Here is a 17,728-nt window from a genome sequence, read left to right as displayed (position 1 = left end):
GTATCATCACTATGGATGAGCTCCATTGGCTGCAACCCATTTCAATTATGCCATTTTTCAGCATACTCTCAATCTCTCTGTTAACCTGTGCCAATTTTAAAGCATTGTCTATATTGATGTTGTTTGATAGGAACAGCATTTCCCACATCTACATCATGTATAGCCATTTTGGTACTTCCCAATTCATCTCTACAAACTTACCCATGTGATATCAATAACTCTTTCAGGTCAGTTCGTTTTTCCGCTGGAAGGTAACTTAACAATTCATCCCAATTTTTAAGAACATCCTCATTTTCCAATTTAATTTGAGGTATGTCAAATTCACAGTCATCTGGATTTGGTTCGTCACTTTGAGTTAGTATCATTAAAACGTCCTTTTTCTCTCCTTCCCTTTCAAAGTACCTTTTAAGCATATTCACATGACACACTCGATGAGTCTTCCTATCTGGTGTTTTTACCACATAATTCACCTCACTTAATTTCCTTTCAATCTGATATGGTCTACAAAACCTAGCTTTTAAAGGCTCACCTAGCACTGGTAACAACACTAAAACTTTATCCCCACTGACAAAACTACGAACTTTGAATTTCTTGTCTGCGACCCGTTTCATCACATTTTGTGCAACTCTTAAATGTTGTCTAGCCAATTCACCTGCTCTATTTAATCGTTCCCTAAAATTTCACACGTAATCCAATAGTGTAATTTCCGATTTCTCACCCACCAATTTTTCCTTAATCAATTTAAGTGGTCCTCTTACCTCATGACTAAAAATTAGTTCAAAAGGACTAAATTTGGTCTACTCATTAGGTGCATCCCTAATTGCAAACAATACCAATGGAATTCCTTTATCCCAATCCTCTGGATAATCTTGACAATACGCCCTCAACATTGTCTTTAATGTCTGATGCCACCTTTCTAACACTCCCTGCGATTCTGGATGACACGCAGTTGATTTAAATTTTTTTTATTCCTAAGCTATCCATAACTTCTTTGAATAACTTTGAAGTAAAATTTGATCCTTGATCTGATTGTATTTCTGTGGGTAGTCTATAACTAGTAAAGAATTGAAGTAACTTCTCCACAATCTTTTTAGCTGTCATATTACGTACTGGAATGGCCTCTGGAAACCTAGTAGACACATCCATTATAGTCAAAAGATATTGATTCCCACTTTTTGTTTTAGGAAGCGGTCCTACACAATCAATTAGGACCCTCGCAAAAGGTTCCTCAAATGCTGGAATGGGTATTAAGGGCACTGGTTTTATCACTACTTGAGGTTTCCCTATCACTTGGCATGTGTGACATGATTGACAAAATTTAACTACATCTTAACGTAGTCCAGGCCAATAAAAATGTTTCTGGATTTTAGCTTGAGTTTTCCTGATTCCCAAATGACCTCCCACTGGTACCTCATGTGCAACTCGCAACACCTCCTTTCTATACCCTACCGGCAATACTACTTGATGAACCTCTGCCCACTTTTTATCCGCCTGCATATGTACAGGTCTCCATTTTCTCATCAAGACATCACTTATACGGTAATAACACTCTGGTATACTCTCAGATTCCTCTTCCGTATATGCTTTCTGATATATCTGTTTCATTTCTACATCTTTCTGTTGTAACTCCGTCAATTTTCCTGAACTAAAAATATCCGCCTCATCCTCCACCTGTTCGTGTTCTTTTTCAAACATCTGATCAAAAATCGTTTCTGATAATTACCCTTCAACTTCATCGTCACTCTTTGATTTCTCCTCTTGTCTTAACCTGTGACTTTGCGACCAGGTTACTACACAATCCGGAAATATCCCAGGATATTCGTCCTTCAACCCTTCAGTTGTCTGATTTTCCACTGGCTTATCATCCACAGTCGGAATCACTCCCACCTGCGATCCAGCTATATCATTACCCACGATAAACTGTATTCCTGGACAAGATAGTTTCTCTATTACTCCTACTACCACTTCAGCACCCTTCACTGGACTTTCCAACCTTACCTTATATAATAGAACGCTACTCCTCTCACTCTGAATTCCACATATCACCACCTTTTCTGGCAATGTTCTTCCCAAACTACATAATTCCTCATCTCTTACCATTAAAGATTGACTAGCCCCTGTATCTCTTAAAATTGTGACTTATTTACCTGCTCCTCCTGATACACATGAGTAAACTTTACCCGCACAAGTAAATTCTTTAAAGACATCTGGCACCTTCTTAACAATTACTTCTTGAACAGGCTGTATAATCGTTTGCACCTCCTTCACTTCCCCTGTGCTCTCCTTCACCACTCCAACAAATCCCACTGTCTTATCCTGTTTTACCACATCAGCCTTCCCAGTGCTTTTCTTCATCACCAACATTGTGACTTTACATGGCCTAGTTTATTACAGTGAAAACATTTGAAACTTTTCATCTCTTTTCCACCCTCCTGGATTTATTTTTTAATCTGAGGTACACTCTCTTTATTGTCTCCCATCAGATCACCTTTACCTTTACCACTTGAGTATTTCTCACTGGCTGAAACTGATGTCGGAAACCAATCTTTGATTTCTGAACTAATTCATAATCATCTGCCATTTATTCTGCTAATCTCGCAGTTTTAACCTTCTGTTCTTCCACATGAGTTCTCACTACATCAGGAATTTAATTTTCAAACTCCTCCAAAAGTATAATTTCTCTGAGTGCTTCATACATTTGAGCTATTTTCAAAGACCTTATCCACCTATCAAAATTACTCTGTTTGAGCCTTTCAAACTCCATGTATGTTTGACCAAATTCTTTCCTTAAATTTCGAAACCTTTGTCTGTAAGCTTCAGACACTATCTCATATGCACTTAAGATGGATTTCTTCACCTCCTCATACGTTCCAGATACCTCCTCCGGCAGTAATGCAAACACTTCACTAGCTCTACCTACCAGCTTTGTTTGAATCAGTAATACCCAAATGTCCTGTGGCCATTTCATTTCTTTAGCTACCTTCTCAAATTAAATTAAAAAGGCTTCCACTTCCTTTTCGTCAAACTTTGGCAATGCTTGGACATATTTAAATAGATTCCCACCAAGCCTTCGACTATGATGCTCTTTCTCACTATCCTCATCACTATCATCCAACTGTACGTTTCCCTTTACGTCTGCCAATTTTAATTGACTTTCATGTTTCATGGCCATTTTCTGAAGTTCAAACTCCTTCTCTTTATCTTTTTCCCTGATCTGTATCTCCCTTTCTTTTTCTTTTTGTTCTGCTGGGGCTATTCTTTCTTTTCTCCTTTCTTCTTTTTCCTCTCTCTCTCTCTTTCATATTCAAGCTGCTTTAATTCGTTTTCATGTTCCATTTGTTTAATTTGCAACTGGATTTTTGCCATTTTGAATGAGTCAGACTCTATCTCAGGCAACTTTAAATGCTTAACCACTGCCATAATTACTTCATCTTTTCGCATTTTGTCAGGTAATGTAAACTGTAATGTTTTTGCCAAATCTAACAGTCTGCTTTTTGTCTCTGTCCGTAAGGTACTGCATGTGACATTCTCCACCCCCAAAAACTTCTGAGCCTCTGAAAGAGCCATTGTTCACAACACTCTCCCCACTTAAACTAAAATACCACACCGGAAATAAACAATCCTTCACTGTCTTTAAGTTCACAAAAGCCAATCCAATAGATAGATTTTTATCCCCTCGAGCCCCCAATTGTTATGGGAGCAGCATTTTCAATACCCCAAAATGTATAATGGCGTTCAACCAACCTCTCCCTTTAATTTTTTGTTGCTTTTGAAGCACACGGCTTGGTCTCCCGGTGTGGTATTACAATTATGGAAACATGGGTTTTTAAACACAAAACAATGTTTATTCCATGAATTCAACTTAACCTTTTTAAATAAACATTGGATCCCTCAACACCCCTTACTTTAAAGATAACCCCGAAAATAATACAACACTAAATAATCCCTCAAAATGTTCCTTCAAACCTCCAAAAGACTTAACACCTTTAAACAGAAACACATCAGGTTAAAGACATTACTCTTATGAGTTTAAATCACCCAAATGATTCAGAGATAGTCTTTCATGGCAGAGATCACCGCAGATCCAGCTCACTGCAAACACAGACACACCCAAGCTCTTTTTCTTCATGCAGCTCTCAGCAAACCAGCCAGGCATCTTTCAGCTGCTCTCTCCAACTGAAACTAAAAGCAGAAGTGAGCTCAACTCAGCTACCCCCACCCTCTGACCACTTCAGTAATATGAGCGGCTCCATTTCGTAAAGGTACATTGCGTAAACATCCATTTCTTATAGATACTCTCACATGCCAATTCTCCAACGCAGCCTTCAGGACACATGACAATGCAGAATCACCGAACATAAATTTATTGCCAAGTTCCGCACACATGGTTACGGCCTCAACCGGGACCGTGGATTCATGTCGCATTACATTCACCCCATACTATCTGGCCTGGGTATGCAAAATCCTACCAACTGACCTGGCTTGAGACAATTCACACCTCTTTAACCTGGGATTACCCCTCTCTCTGGATCTGTAAAGACTTAATTACCTGCAAATGTTCGCATTTAAAGTATTGTCTTGCATCTTTGACTATGTCTATATATATGTTTCTGGAACCCCACCTCTTCATTCACCTGAGGAAGGAGCAGTGCTCCGAAAGCTAGTGATTTGAAACAAACCTGTTGGACTTTAACCTGGTGCTGTAAGACTTCTTACTGTGCTCACCCCAGTCCAACACCGGCATCTCCACATCATGTTCAGATTGTTGACAGAAGAGCATTTATTCACCTTGTTTGAAATGCCAGTAGATCTCAATCTGTTCATCAGTGACACCCTGTCCAAGTAAAACCAAGTGATTGTGTCTCTCTGCTTTCCTGTTGTTCACAGGGGTAAATAGATTCATCAAAGACATTGAGATGATGATTGGGAAACGGAATTGGCTCTTCTGGCTCTGGTGGAGAGGATGTTGGATTTTTATCTCTCCGTGTTTGCTCGCAGTAAGGAGATTTGGCCTTTATTCATTAATTAGCATTGATGGCCTATCCCTAATTGCCCTTTAGAGGTGGTAGTGAGCTGTCTTCTTGAACCACTACAGGCTGCGCGGTGTAGGTTCACCCAAACTGCTGTTAGGGAGGGAGTTGCAGGATTTTGACCCATTGGCAGGACGGGCAATATATTTCCAAGCCAGGATGGTGGGTGACTTGGAGGGGAACTTTCAGGCAGCTCTATTCCCAGTTATCTGCTACCCTTATCATTCTAGATAGAAGCAGTCATGGTTTTCAATGGTGCTGTCCAAGGAGCATTGGTGCATTCCTGCAGTGCACCTTGTAGATGGTGCACACTGTTGCGACTGTGCATCGGTGGAGGAGTCAGTGAATGTTTATGGAAGGGGGGCCAGTCAAGTGGGTTGCTTTGTCCTAGATGGTGTCAGGTTTTTTGAGTGTTGTTGGAACTGCATTCATCCAGGCAAGGTGAGAGTATTCCATTACACTCCTGACTTGTGCCTTGTAGATGGTGGACAGGCTTCGCGGAGTAAAGAGATAAGTTGCTTGCTGCAGGACCACTAACATTTCACTTACATTGCACCCACAATAGTTATATGGTTCATTCACATTTATCCTTGTCTCCAGTCAACGATACATATTTGAGTGATTTCAGCTGAAAATCACTGCAATCTCTCATTTTGTATTTGATTTTGTTTTGCACAATTATTTCAATCAGGCAATTTTAATCTGGTCCTTAATAACATTCACCCCACCAACATATGGACCTATTGAGTACCCAGTCTGGGCAATAGCATTTGGCTGGTGTTTGATCAACTTCTGTATCCTGTGGATTCCCATTGTCGCCATTGGGAGAGTTGTCCAAGCTGAGGGCTCCACCTTCTGTCAGGTAAGGAAATCTTTTAAACATTATTTTTTTTAATGTATTTTATTACATGTATCAAAACAGGTTACAGCAAATAAACACACCGGGAAACATGTTTCCCAGCAATCAACTACACAGTCTCAATAGATTTTTCCCCTTTTTCGCCCTCTCCCCCCCACCTCCCCCCACCCCCTTGCGACAAACAGCTCCTCAAAAACGGTCACAAACACCCTCCACTTTTTTTCAACCCCCCCCCCCCCCCCCCCCCCCCCCCCCGCCCTCCCGCTGAGCCCTTTACTCATTTTTTATCTTCTCTAACCGCAGGAAGTCATACAGGTCACCCAACCAAGCCGCTACCCCCGGTGGCGATGCCGACCGCCACTCCAGCAAAATTTGCCACCCTGTAATCAGGGAGGCGAAGGCCACAACATCGGCCTTCCTCATCTCCATGTGCTCCAGCTTCTCTGAAACCCCAAATATCCGAGTCCACCTCCTCCTCTACTATCTGGCTAAGACCGCGAACACACCCGCTCAGAATCTTCCCAATTTTTCACAGTGTGATTCGCTGACCCCGTCCACACCTCTCTCGCTCATCTGCTACCCCCTGAAAGAACCCACCCATTCTCACCTGAGTCATATGGACCTTGTGCACCACCTTAAACTATATCCAGTTCGTCCTTGCACAAGAGGCGGTCCAGTTTACCCTACGTAGTGCCTCACTCCATACTCCCCAATTGATCTCTCCTCCCAACTCTGCTTCCCATTTCTCTTTGATCTTCACCACCCGCTTACCTCCCTGCTCCCCCAGCCACTTGTACATATCCTCAATTCTTCCCTCCACTTCCATATCCGGAAGCAGCAGTCGCTCCAACAGAGTGTACCTCCTGTATACACTATCCACCCCCCCCCCCCCCCCCCCCCACCGGCTCAAGCCCATGATTCTCACACAGAGGCGTTAGCACCAACATACCTTCCACCCTATAATGCCACCACATCTGATTCCATATCTTCACCGGGACTGCACCACCGTGCTCCCTGAATATCTACTGGGAGCCATTGGCAACATTGCTACAGCCGTCACTGCCGTCACTACAGCCCTCAAATTAGACCCCTTACAAGATTCCTCCTCCATCCTAAACCACTCTACCCCTTCTCTTTCCCACCATTGCCGCACCTTGTCCACATTCGCTGCCCAATAATAATGAAGCATGTTCGGCAACACCAACCACCCCCCCCCCTCCCCCACCCCCCGCTGACTCTGCCTCTGTAGCAGGGTCCTCCCCACGCTCGGCATCTTCCCTGCCTGTATAAAGTCCGAGATGACCATGTCCACTTTCCAAGAAATGTCTTTGGTATAAAGATCGGGAGAGCCTGAAAGATAAACAAGAACCTCAGCAGAATGTTCATTTTCCCCACTTAGATCTTCCCTGCCAACGTTAAGTGCAGTATATCCCACCTCCTAAAATCCTCACTTGCCTCCTCCATCAGATTCGTTAAGTTCCACTTAAGGAGCCCTGTCCATTCCCTCACTACCTGAACCCCAAGTACCTAAACCTATCCCTGACTACTGGAAATGGCATCCCCGCTAAATTAGCCCACTCTGCCAGCTCATTCACCGGGAATACCTCGCTTTTCCCTACCGTGTTGCAGCACGGTAGCACAGTGGTTAGCACAGTTGCTTCACAGCTCCAGTGTCACAGATTCGATTCCCGGATGGGTCACTGTCTGTGTGGCGTCTTCACGTCCTCCCCGTGTCTGCATGGGTTTCTTCTGGGTGCTCTGGCTTCCTCCCACAGTCCAAAGATGTGCAGGTTAGGTGGTTTGGCCATGCTAAATTGCTCTTAGTGCCCAAAAAGATTCGGTGGGTTTACTGGGTTACGGGTGTGAGCTTAAGTGGGGTGCTATTTCCAAGGGCCGGTGCAGACTCGATGGGCCGAATGGCCTCCTTCTGCACTGTAATTACTTTGAATCAATTATTCAGTTTGTACCCTGAGAACCCACAAAACCTCCACAGCAAGCGCATAGTCCTTCCCAACGAATCCGAAATATACAGCAAGAGGTCATTGGCATAGAGCAACACTCGATGCTCCCTCTGTCCCATCATAAGTCCCCGCCACTCCGCCGACCCTCTTGAGAGCCATTGCCAATGGCTCTATGGGCAGCGCAAACAGCTACGGTAGCAGCGAGTATCCCTGCCTCGCATGAGCTTCGTGAGCTCATATCATTCATCTTCACCCTCACCCTCGTCCTTGGTGCCACATACAGCAACCGCACCCATGCCACAAATCTCGGCCCAAACCCAAACCTTCTCAAAACCGCAAACAGGTACCGCCACTCCACCCGATCAAGTGCCTTCTCTGCGACCATGGACACCACCACCTCTGGTACCAGAACCCCCAATGGATTAATCACCACATTCAACAGCCGTTTTATATTACACGTGATCTGCCTGCCCTTCATGGAGCCTGTTTGATCTTCTGCAACCACCCTAGGGGTACAGTCCTCTCTCCTCCTCGCCAACAACTTAGCCAATACTTTCGCATCCGTGTTCAATAGTGATATGGGTTTATATGACCCACATTCCACCGGGTCCTTCCCTTTTTTGGGGATTAGTGTAATTACTGCCTCCGGCAACTCCCCCTTCTCCAGTGCTTCACTAAATGACCCCCAACAGATGTGGTGCCAGGTCCATCATGAATTCCTTGTAAAATTCCGCCAGGTACCCATCCAGCCCAGGGGCCTTCCCCGACTTCATTCCCCGATACGATCCAGCACCTCCCTCAGCCTCAGGGGTTCCTCCGACCCCTGCCTCTTTGCTTCCTCCACCTGGGGACATTTCAGTTCGTCCAGAAACCACCCCATGTCCCCCTCCTCTCCCCCCGGGTCCGCCTCGAAAAGTCCCTGGTTGTACCCCCTAGACGCCTTGTTTATCTTCCCTGGCTCCGAAACCACATCCCCAGCCCCAGTCCGCAGCTTCAATATTTCCCTGGATGCAGCCTGCTTCCGCAGCTGGTACGCTAGCCTGCAGCTCGCCTTCTCCCCATACTCATATTTCCCTACCCTCTTTCCCATCACACCCCTCTTTCCCTACGCAGTTGCCCTCCCACCCTCCCCGTTGTAAACCTGTCAAACTACCCCTGCAAAATGTTCCTCCTCTCCAATCCCTCCATGAAGGGGACCCTCGAATATTCCCTGTCCACCTCCACTATCTCGCTCATGTCATGTTCCTCCCTCCTTTCCTATCCGCACAAGCCATCAACAAAATAATTTCCCACCTGGACTACTGCCTTCAGTGCTTCCCAAAAAATTGCTGCCAACACCTTCCCATTCTGATTCAACACACACTCCCTAATCGGTGCACCTTATCACAAAAACCTCCATCTGCCAACAACCCCTGGGTCAAACCTTCACCCTGGCCTCTGCTCTCGTCCCGTTCTAAACCAGACTCCAGCCAGTGGGGTGCATGGTCCGAAACAACTATCCCCGCATACTCTGCCCACGAAACCCCAACCAAAATCTCCTGACTCACTACAAATTAATCAATCCTCAAATACACCTTATGGACGTGCGAAAAGAAGGAATACTCCCATCCTGCTGGGTGCTAAAAATAACCATGGGTCCACCAGACCCATCCACTCCATGAACGCTGCCAGCGCCTTCGACATCGGTACCCTATCCATCGACCTGCGGCTCGACCTATCCACTCTAAGCTCCAGGACACAATTAAAATCTCCTCCCATGATCAACTGGCATGTGATCAAATCCTGGATCGCTTCCAGCAACTGTGCATTTCATCAAGATCAGGGATGATCAGTGAATATCAGTCATCAAGAACAGGGATGATCCATGAATGTCAGTCATCAAGAACAGGGATGGTCCGTGAATGTCAGTTATCAAGAACAGGGATGGACAGTGAATATCAGTCGTCAAGAACAGGGATGATCGGTGAATGTCAGTCATCAAGAACAGGGATGGTCCGTGAATGTCAGTCATCAGGAACAGGGATGATCCATGAATGTCAGTCATGAAGAACAGGGATCATCGGTGAATGTCAGTCATCAAGAATAGGGATGGACAGTGAATGTCAGTGATCAAGAACAGGAATGTACAGTGAAAGTGCGCCATCGAGAACAGGGATGTTCAGTGAATGTGAGTCATCAAGAACAGCGATGATGGGTGGAGGTCAGTCATCCAGAACAGGGATGATCCATGAGTGTCAGTTGTAGTGATTGTGTATCAGTGTAGATGCAATACAACTGAGCAAGCACTAGAGGGAGCACGGGAGAGCTATAAATACAGAGGGACAGGAAGTGAGGACACACTTCACAGAACTGGGAGCAAGACACACAGGCAGGCAGAATTTGAGGTAGCTGTAAGTTAAGCTCTGAAGCCAGAACAAATTCACAATAAAGCATCTTCTCGAGCTTTATTGAGACTACGAGCTTTATTGAGACACAAGGAACAGCACATGGTACCAGCAGTAGCTTCAGACGCTTACCACAAGACAACTCAGCTGCAGACACAGAAAGACTAAAATGGCAAGAAGAACTCCTACCGGGCATTGGAATTGGGAAGACCTCACTTATTCGATGATGTGGGCTGGAACCCCACCTCAGCTGGACCTAACCGGTAATGATAGTAATGTCTGGAAAAGATTTAAACAAGTGTTTGATATATATATCGTAGCTAATGATTTAGCAGCAGCCTCAGATGAAATGAAAATAGCACTGCTCATCGCAGGACATGAAGCTAGAAAAGTATATAATCGATTTAAATACTCAAAAGCTGAAGACAGCAACAACTTACAAATAATACTAAAAAAATTTGAAGAGTACTGTATGAAATTTGAACAGCACTGTATGCTCAGAGGCCAAACTGCACAGAGACTGAGTGATGTAAAACTCAAACAATCACTATCAGAACAGAAAGGGTTCAGTCAAGAAATCGCGAGTGAAAAGTACAGATCAAAAGGAAGAATGAATTTTTCACAGAGACAAAACGCTGGAGTCTAGTTCAGATCTAAAGGAAAAAGTAACATGAACTTTTCACATAGACAAAATGCTGAAATCCAGTTGAGATCAAAAGGAAGAAGTAACTTGAATTTTTCACAAAGCCAAAACGCTGAAATCCAGTACAGATCAAAAGGAAAAGGTTTTTTCCGAAAAAAGAAATGCTGAAATCCGCGATAAAATGGCGTCGGAGCACATTTTACAGTCTCGCGGCGACAAAGAACGAAAATCTGTGTCTGCGCATGCACAGGAAACAGAAACCGTGCATGCGCAGTTACAATCACCCGTTTTGCGTTCTGCGCATGCGCAGTTTAAAAAAGCTCTTGTTGCTGATCGTTATGCGCATGTGCAAGCCGCGCATGCGCAGTGGACACAAAACCGCACAGTAAAGGAAGGCCGATTTGCGCATGCGCGATTGATTCCTACGCATGACATCACGAGCGTCATGATGTCTGAGGATCCGGACCACGCCCACTTAAAAGGGAAATGCCCGAAAATTGAAAACAAGATATTTAGAGCTGTAATACCAAATTTTCTTGCCTTAGAAGACAGAAAAACGCCTGAACTTAAACCAGCAGTTGAAAATAACTCTCACAACACCCTGGAAAAAGCAGTCTGCACCACCCAAAGTGAAGATAACAAAAAAAATCCGAAACTGAAAAAGATGATTTGTTTTTCGGACCATACTACTCAGACATGGCTGAATTAATCGGATATGCAAAAAATGATGAAGAAAACGATGCCAAATCCGAAGCAAAAAAAGATGATTTGTTTTTCGAACAATACTACTCAGACATGGCTGAGTTATTCGGATATGCTGATCACAGCATCAGCGACACGGTCGCAAAGCTCAACACAAATCTACTCGTAGTAGATGAATCCAACACCATGGTGCCAGGGCAGATCGCCGATACATTGGATGACAGCAATACCCAAGACAAAGACGACACCACACAGAGGGCACAGAAAGACTCCACTGACAGATCAATGATAGTCTCCACGGTGAGAGTGAAGAAAGACTCCACAAAGAGAGTGACGCGAGCCTCCAGACAGCTCGTTAAAAGACTCCAAAATGGAAGCAAGCAAACACTCCCTGGTGAACACCATGCATGAACAAGAACATGAAGGTCAACCCTCCGTATCTGAGCAACCGCAAGCAGACTATGAAAGTCTACCAAGCTCACATAATCAAGAAGAAGACAATGGACATCTACCCACTGCATGCAAAAACAGTGACAAGGTGATCACACTCGACATACAGGAGGTACAGGATCACAGCGAGACTGACAGTTCTCAGATCGGTGGATGTCAGTCATCAAGAACAGGGATGATCGGTGAATGTCAGTCATCAAGAACAGGGATGATCCGTGAATGTCAGTCATCAAGAACAGGGATGATCTGTGAATGTCAGTCATCAAGAACAGGGATGATCAGTGAATGTTAATCATCAGGAACAGGGATGGACAGTAGAGATAGATGAAAGTTTCTCATCAAGCACAGCGGTGATATGGTGATTCTGGTGATAAGTTAACTGGACTTTCCAAAGTAATGATTTGAGCAAAACAGTCTAGGATGACATCAAGATTACTTGTGAGAGAAGGTGGGAGATCAGGCAGGAAAGTGTAAGACTCATCAAAGCATGAAGCCTAGAAGGCATGAATGAAGGTTCATCAATAGATGAGCTGAAGCAATGGCAGAGTCAAAGTCAGAGTCAGACACTGGCAGTGTTCGGAGACGATCTTGGTAATGTTGTGGAAATCTAGTTGGAAACTCATCACAGCGTTGGTCAAATCTGACAGCAATGTTGCAACAATCTGAATCTAGGGAGAGGGATGGCCTTCCTGGCTAGGGAACAGATAAATATCACATGCCTCCTTGGATTCTGGGAGATAGCTGGAGAGAGTGGGAGAGAGCAAGACAGAGTAGTTGTGAGATAGTTGAACCAACAGTATAGTTAATAGTGTAGATGTGTAGTGTAATCTTTACTTAACTAATTCCTGAGTAATATGTTCAAATTCAATTCAGTGTAGTGCAATAAATTAGTTTGTTTATAAAACACAGCTTGCTATTCTTTGTTAGCACTACAACCTTCACCATCCTGAAAGAAGTAAAACAAAGAACACACATTGCCTATTTTGTTAAAGTCCTCACTAGTCCGAGTGATACAATTCACCAGGACCCTGCCCCAATGTGTTTAGGTGATGACCATTCCAATGCCATGGCTCCAGGTTTTTCCAGGACGGGTCTCAATTTCCCATGAATCAAAACCCATTTCTCCAAGGTAATTCTTGAGTCACACATTCAACTCTCTGATCTTATATCCCCTATTGTGGCTCAGGTAATAATTCAGAGATTCATAACTTTGTGGTTCTGCCTTTTAATTTAGCCCTTGGCAGAATCTCTTTCCTCGCCCTACCTTTGTCACTCGTACCCACATGGACCATGGCAACTGGATCTCTCTCTACCCACTCCAAATTCCTCTCCAACACTGTGGAGGATACTTTAAACTTCTCACCGGGTAGATAACACATCTTTCAGGACTCACACTCTCAGCTCCAAAGTATAGGATCCATTCCCCCATCTTTACTGCCCCCACAGCAACAGAGGTACTTTTACCTACCCCAAATTGATTTGTGTCCTGCACCACAGTGTTGTAGTCAGTTTCCTCATCCTTCTTTCAGTCCCTACTTTCATCCGTGCAGGCTGCAGAACTTCAAACCAGTTGGAGACTTGCAAGCTCTGAGGTTCATCCAACACTGCTTTCTCGATTCCCACATCTGCTTCACTCTCAGTCATCGCCTCCTGTCCCTGACCATAGCCTAAATTCAAAGTACCTGACTGACGGAATGCGACAGATTATCCAGGTAACTTTCTCCCTTCCGTGGTGCATCACAATGTCTGAAGCTCATCAACTCTGAAGCACAATTCCTCAAGCCACAGGCACACCTACTGCAGATGTGATTGCCGTGGATCTAATAGGAGTTCACCTTCGCCCACATACTACAGCTGCTACACATCGCCAGCCATGCCATCTTAACTGTTTTATTTAACAAATTAGCTTTACACAAATTATCACTGAATGATTATCTGTGGTTAAAATACACACTCCAACGGTGATACAAGATGCACCTCTCTCCATATAAAACATATTGATTATGGGCAGGAAGAGAGAAAACACATTCATTCCAGGGCACTGTAAAGTTTCAAACTTGCACTCTGTCTCGAGCTGCACTGCATTATGAGCATTTGGCTTCCAGGTGGGGTCTCAACTACACCTTCCTATCCCTCGCTATCTGCCTGATCCTCGCTACCTGCCTGGCCCTCGCTATCTGCCTGGCCCTCGCTATCTGCCTGGCCCACGCTACCTGCCTGGCCCTCGCTATCTGCCTGGCCCTCGCTATCTGCCTGGCCCTCGCTATCTGCCTGTCCCTCGCTACCTGCCAGTCCCTCGCTACCTGCCTGTCCCTCGCTACCTGCCTGTCCCTCGCTACCTGCCTGTCCCTCGCTACCTGCCTGGCCCTCGCTGCCTGCCTGTCCCTTGCTGCCTGCCTGTCCCTCGCTACCTGCCTGACCCTCGCTACCTGCCTGATCCTCGCTACCTGCCTGACCCTCGCTAACTGCCTGTACCTCGCTACCTGCCTGACCCTCGCTATCTGCCTGGCCCTCGCTACCTGCCTGGCCTTCGCTACCTGCCTGTCCCTCGCTAACTGCCTGGCACTCGCTATCTGCCTGACCCTCGCTATCTGCCTGGCCCTCGCTACCTGCCTGTCCCTCGCTACCTGCCTGCCCCTCGCTATCAGCCTGTCCCTCGCTACCTGCCTGGCCCTCGCTATCTGCCTGGCCCTCGCTACCTGCCTGTCCCTCGCTATCTGCCTGACCCTCACTATCTGCCTGGCACTCGCTGCCTGCCTGACCCTCGCTATTTGCCTGGCCCTCGCTGCTTGCCTGCCCCTCGTGACCTTCCTGTCCCTCGCTACCTGCCTGGCCCTCGATTTCTGCCTGGCCCTCGATATCTGCCTGACCCTCGATATCTGCCTGACCCTCGCTGCCTGCCTGGCCCTCGCTACCTGCCTGGCCCTCGCTACCTGCCTGGCCCTCGCTATCTGCCTGGCCCTCGCTACCTGCCTGGCCCTCGCTACCTGCCTGGCCCTCGCTATCTGCCTGTCCCTCGCTACCTGCCAGTCCCTCGCTATCTGCCTGGCCCTCGCTATCTGCCTGGCCCTCGCTGCCTGCCTGACCCTCACTACCTGCCTGTCCCTCGCTCTCTGCCGTGCCCTCGCTATCTGCCTGACCCTCGCTACCTGCCGGTCCCTCGCTACCTGCCTGGCCCTCGCTAACTGCCTAGCCCTCGCTAACTGCCTGGCACTCGCTACCTGCCTGTCCCTCGCTACCTGCCTGGCCCTCGCTGCCTGCCTGGCCCTCGCTACCTGCCTGGCCCTCGCTACCTGCCTGGCCCTCACTGCCTGCCTGGCCCTCGCTACCTGCCTGGCCCTCGCTACCTGCCTGTCCCTCGCTACCTGCCTGTCCCTCGCTACCTGCCTGTCCCTCGCTACCTGCCTGGCCCTCACTCTCTGCCTGGCCCTCACTGCCTGCCTGACCCTCGCTACCTGCCTGACACTCGCTAACTGCCTGACCCTCGCTATCTGCCTGACCCTCGCTACCTGCCTGACCCTCGCTATCTGCCTGTCCCTCGCTACCTGCCTGACCCTCGCTATCTGCCTGTCCCTCGCTATCTGCCTGGCCCACCCTATCTGCCTGACCCTCGCTACCTGCCTGACCCTCGCTACCTGCCTGGCCCTCGCTATCTGCCTGGCTCTCGCTACCTGCCTGGCCCTCGCTATCTGCCTGGCCCTCGCTATCTGCCTGGCCCTCGCTACCTGCCGGTCCCTCGCTACCTTCCTGTCCCTCGCTATCTGCCTGGCCCTCGCTACCTGCCTGACCCTCGCTATCTGCCTGTCCCTCGCTACCTGCCTGGCCCTCGCTACCTGCCTGGTCCTCACTGCCTGCCTGTCCCTCGCTACCTGCCTGACCCTCACTATCTGCCTGTCCCTCGCTACCTGCCTGGCCCTCGCTACCTGCCTGGTCCTCGCTGCCTGCCTGACCCTCGCTATCTGCCTGGCCCTCGCTATCTGCCTTGCCATCGCTATCTGCCTGGCCCTCGCTACCTGCCTGACCCTCGCTACCTGCCGGTCCCTCGCTACCTGTCTGGCCCTCGCTACCTGCCTGTCCCTCGCTACCTGCCTGTCCCTCGCTATCTGCCTGTCCCTCGCTACCTGCCTGACCCTCGCTACCTGCCGGTCCCTCCTACCTTCCTGTCCCTCGCTATCTGCCTGGCCCTCGCTACCTGCCGGTCCCTCGCTACCTTCCTGTCCCTCGCTATCTGTCTGGCCCTCGCTGTCTGCCTGGCCCTCGCCATGTTCCCACCCCACATTAATTGTCGACCCCCTGCTTTCTCAAAAATATCATTAACAGTGATTACTGAGATGTAATGCACATTTTCCTGTGTCTCTCACTGCCAGTATATTACCTGAGAGATGAGAGTTTAGGTGTGGACACAGACGTATAATCTCTGTGATAAACGCAGAGGCTCAGTGTTTCTTGGCATAATATGAATTACCATGTGTTGGATCAGACTGCAAGAGAATCTGGTTAGAATCAGGGTTTATTTTCTGTTGTATGTTAATGGGAGGGTAAAAATCCTCCATGAATTATTAAACATTTAACTTTGCTTTTGACAGAAAATTTCTGCCGCTTGCACATCAGCTCCTGATTGGGGTCCATTCTTGGAACAACACAGAGGGGAAAGATACAGAAACAGCCCTGATTCTGAAGGAGTTCTTAATCATGGAAAACTTCTGGCCTCACCACTCTAACTGCAGTGTGAAGTCAATGGAACAGTCAGTATCTCCATCAGGACCCAGATACATCTTCGTCTGAAGTTTCCTCTGTCCACTGCAAGCAAGGGCATTCGTTTGGGACAAGATACTGCAGGGTAGAATTATTTAGCGTCAATGTTCCTGCATCATACTCCCTGTACACACATGACTGCGTGGCAAAACTTGGTTCCAACTCCATCTACAAGTTTGCTGACGATACGACCATAGTGGGCCGGATCTCGAATAACGATGAGTCAGAATACAGGAGGGAGATAGAGAACCTAGTGGAATGGTGTAACGACAATAATCTCTCCCTCAATGCTAGCAAAACTAAAGAGCTGGTCATCGACTTCAGGAAGCAAAGTACTGTATTCATAGAATTTACAGTGCAGAAGGAGATCATTCGGCCCATCGAGTCTGCACCGGCTCTTGTAAAGAGCACCCTACCCAAGGTCAACACCTCCACCCTAACCCCATAACCCAGCATCCCCAACCAACACTAAGGGCAATTTTGGACACTAAGGGCAATTTATCATGGTCAATCCACCTAACCTGCACATCTTTGTGACTGTGGGAGGAAACCGGAGCACCCGGAGGAAACCCATGCACACACGGGGAGAACGTGCAGACTCCGCATAGACAGTGACCCAAGCCGGAATCGAACCTGGGACCCTGGAGCTGTGAAGCAATTGTGCTATCCACATTGCTACCGTGCTGCCTCAATGAGACGGTTAGCAGTTTCAAATTCCTTGGGGTGCACATCACCAAAAATCTGTCCTGGTCCACTCATGTCGACGCTATCACCAAGAAAGCACAACAGCGTCTATACTTCCTCAGGAAACTAAGGAAATACGGCATGTCCACATTAACCCTTACCAACCTTTACAGAAAGCATCCTATCGGGCTGCATCACAGACTGGTATGACAGCTGCTCAGCCCAGGACCGCAAGGAACTCCAGAGTGTCGTGAATACCG

General features: G+C 47.2%; 1 protein-coding gene across 1 annotated transcript in view; it reads left to right on the top strand.

The window, feature by feature from the left end:
• The window catches only part of LOC119951478 (sodium- and chloride-dependent neutral and basic amino acid transporter B(0+)-like), a 91,867-nt gene extending 75,117 nt beyond the window's left edge, over window positions 1-16,750 (top strand). Inside the window, exons 13-15 of the mRNA XM_038774688.1 lie at window positions 4,888-4,997; window positions 5,722-5,892; window positions 16,616-16,750. Of these exons, the coding sequence (XP_038630616.1) occupies window positions 4,888-4,997; window positions 5,722-5,892; window positions 16,616-16,750 (416 nt within the window). The remainder of the gene's footprint in view (window positions 1-4,887; window positions 4,998-5,721; window positions 5,893-16,615) is intronic.
• The last annotated feature ends 978 nt before the right edge of the window (window positions 16,751-17,728 follow it).

This window comes from Scyliorhinus canicula, chromosome 17 (assembly GCF_902713615.1).
Source record: "Scyliorhinus canicula chromosome 17, sScyCan1.1, whole genome shotgun sequence".
In the NCBI taxonomy this organism is placed as follows: Eukaryota; Metazoa; Chordata; class Chondrichthyes; order Carcharhiniformes; family Scyliorhinidae; genus Scyliorhinus; species Scyliorhinus canicula.
Note: the sequence above shows the minus strand (reverse complement) of the source record. Positions and strands in the feature narration are given on the sequence as shown.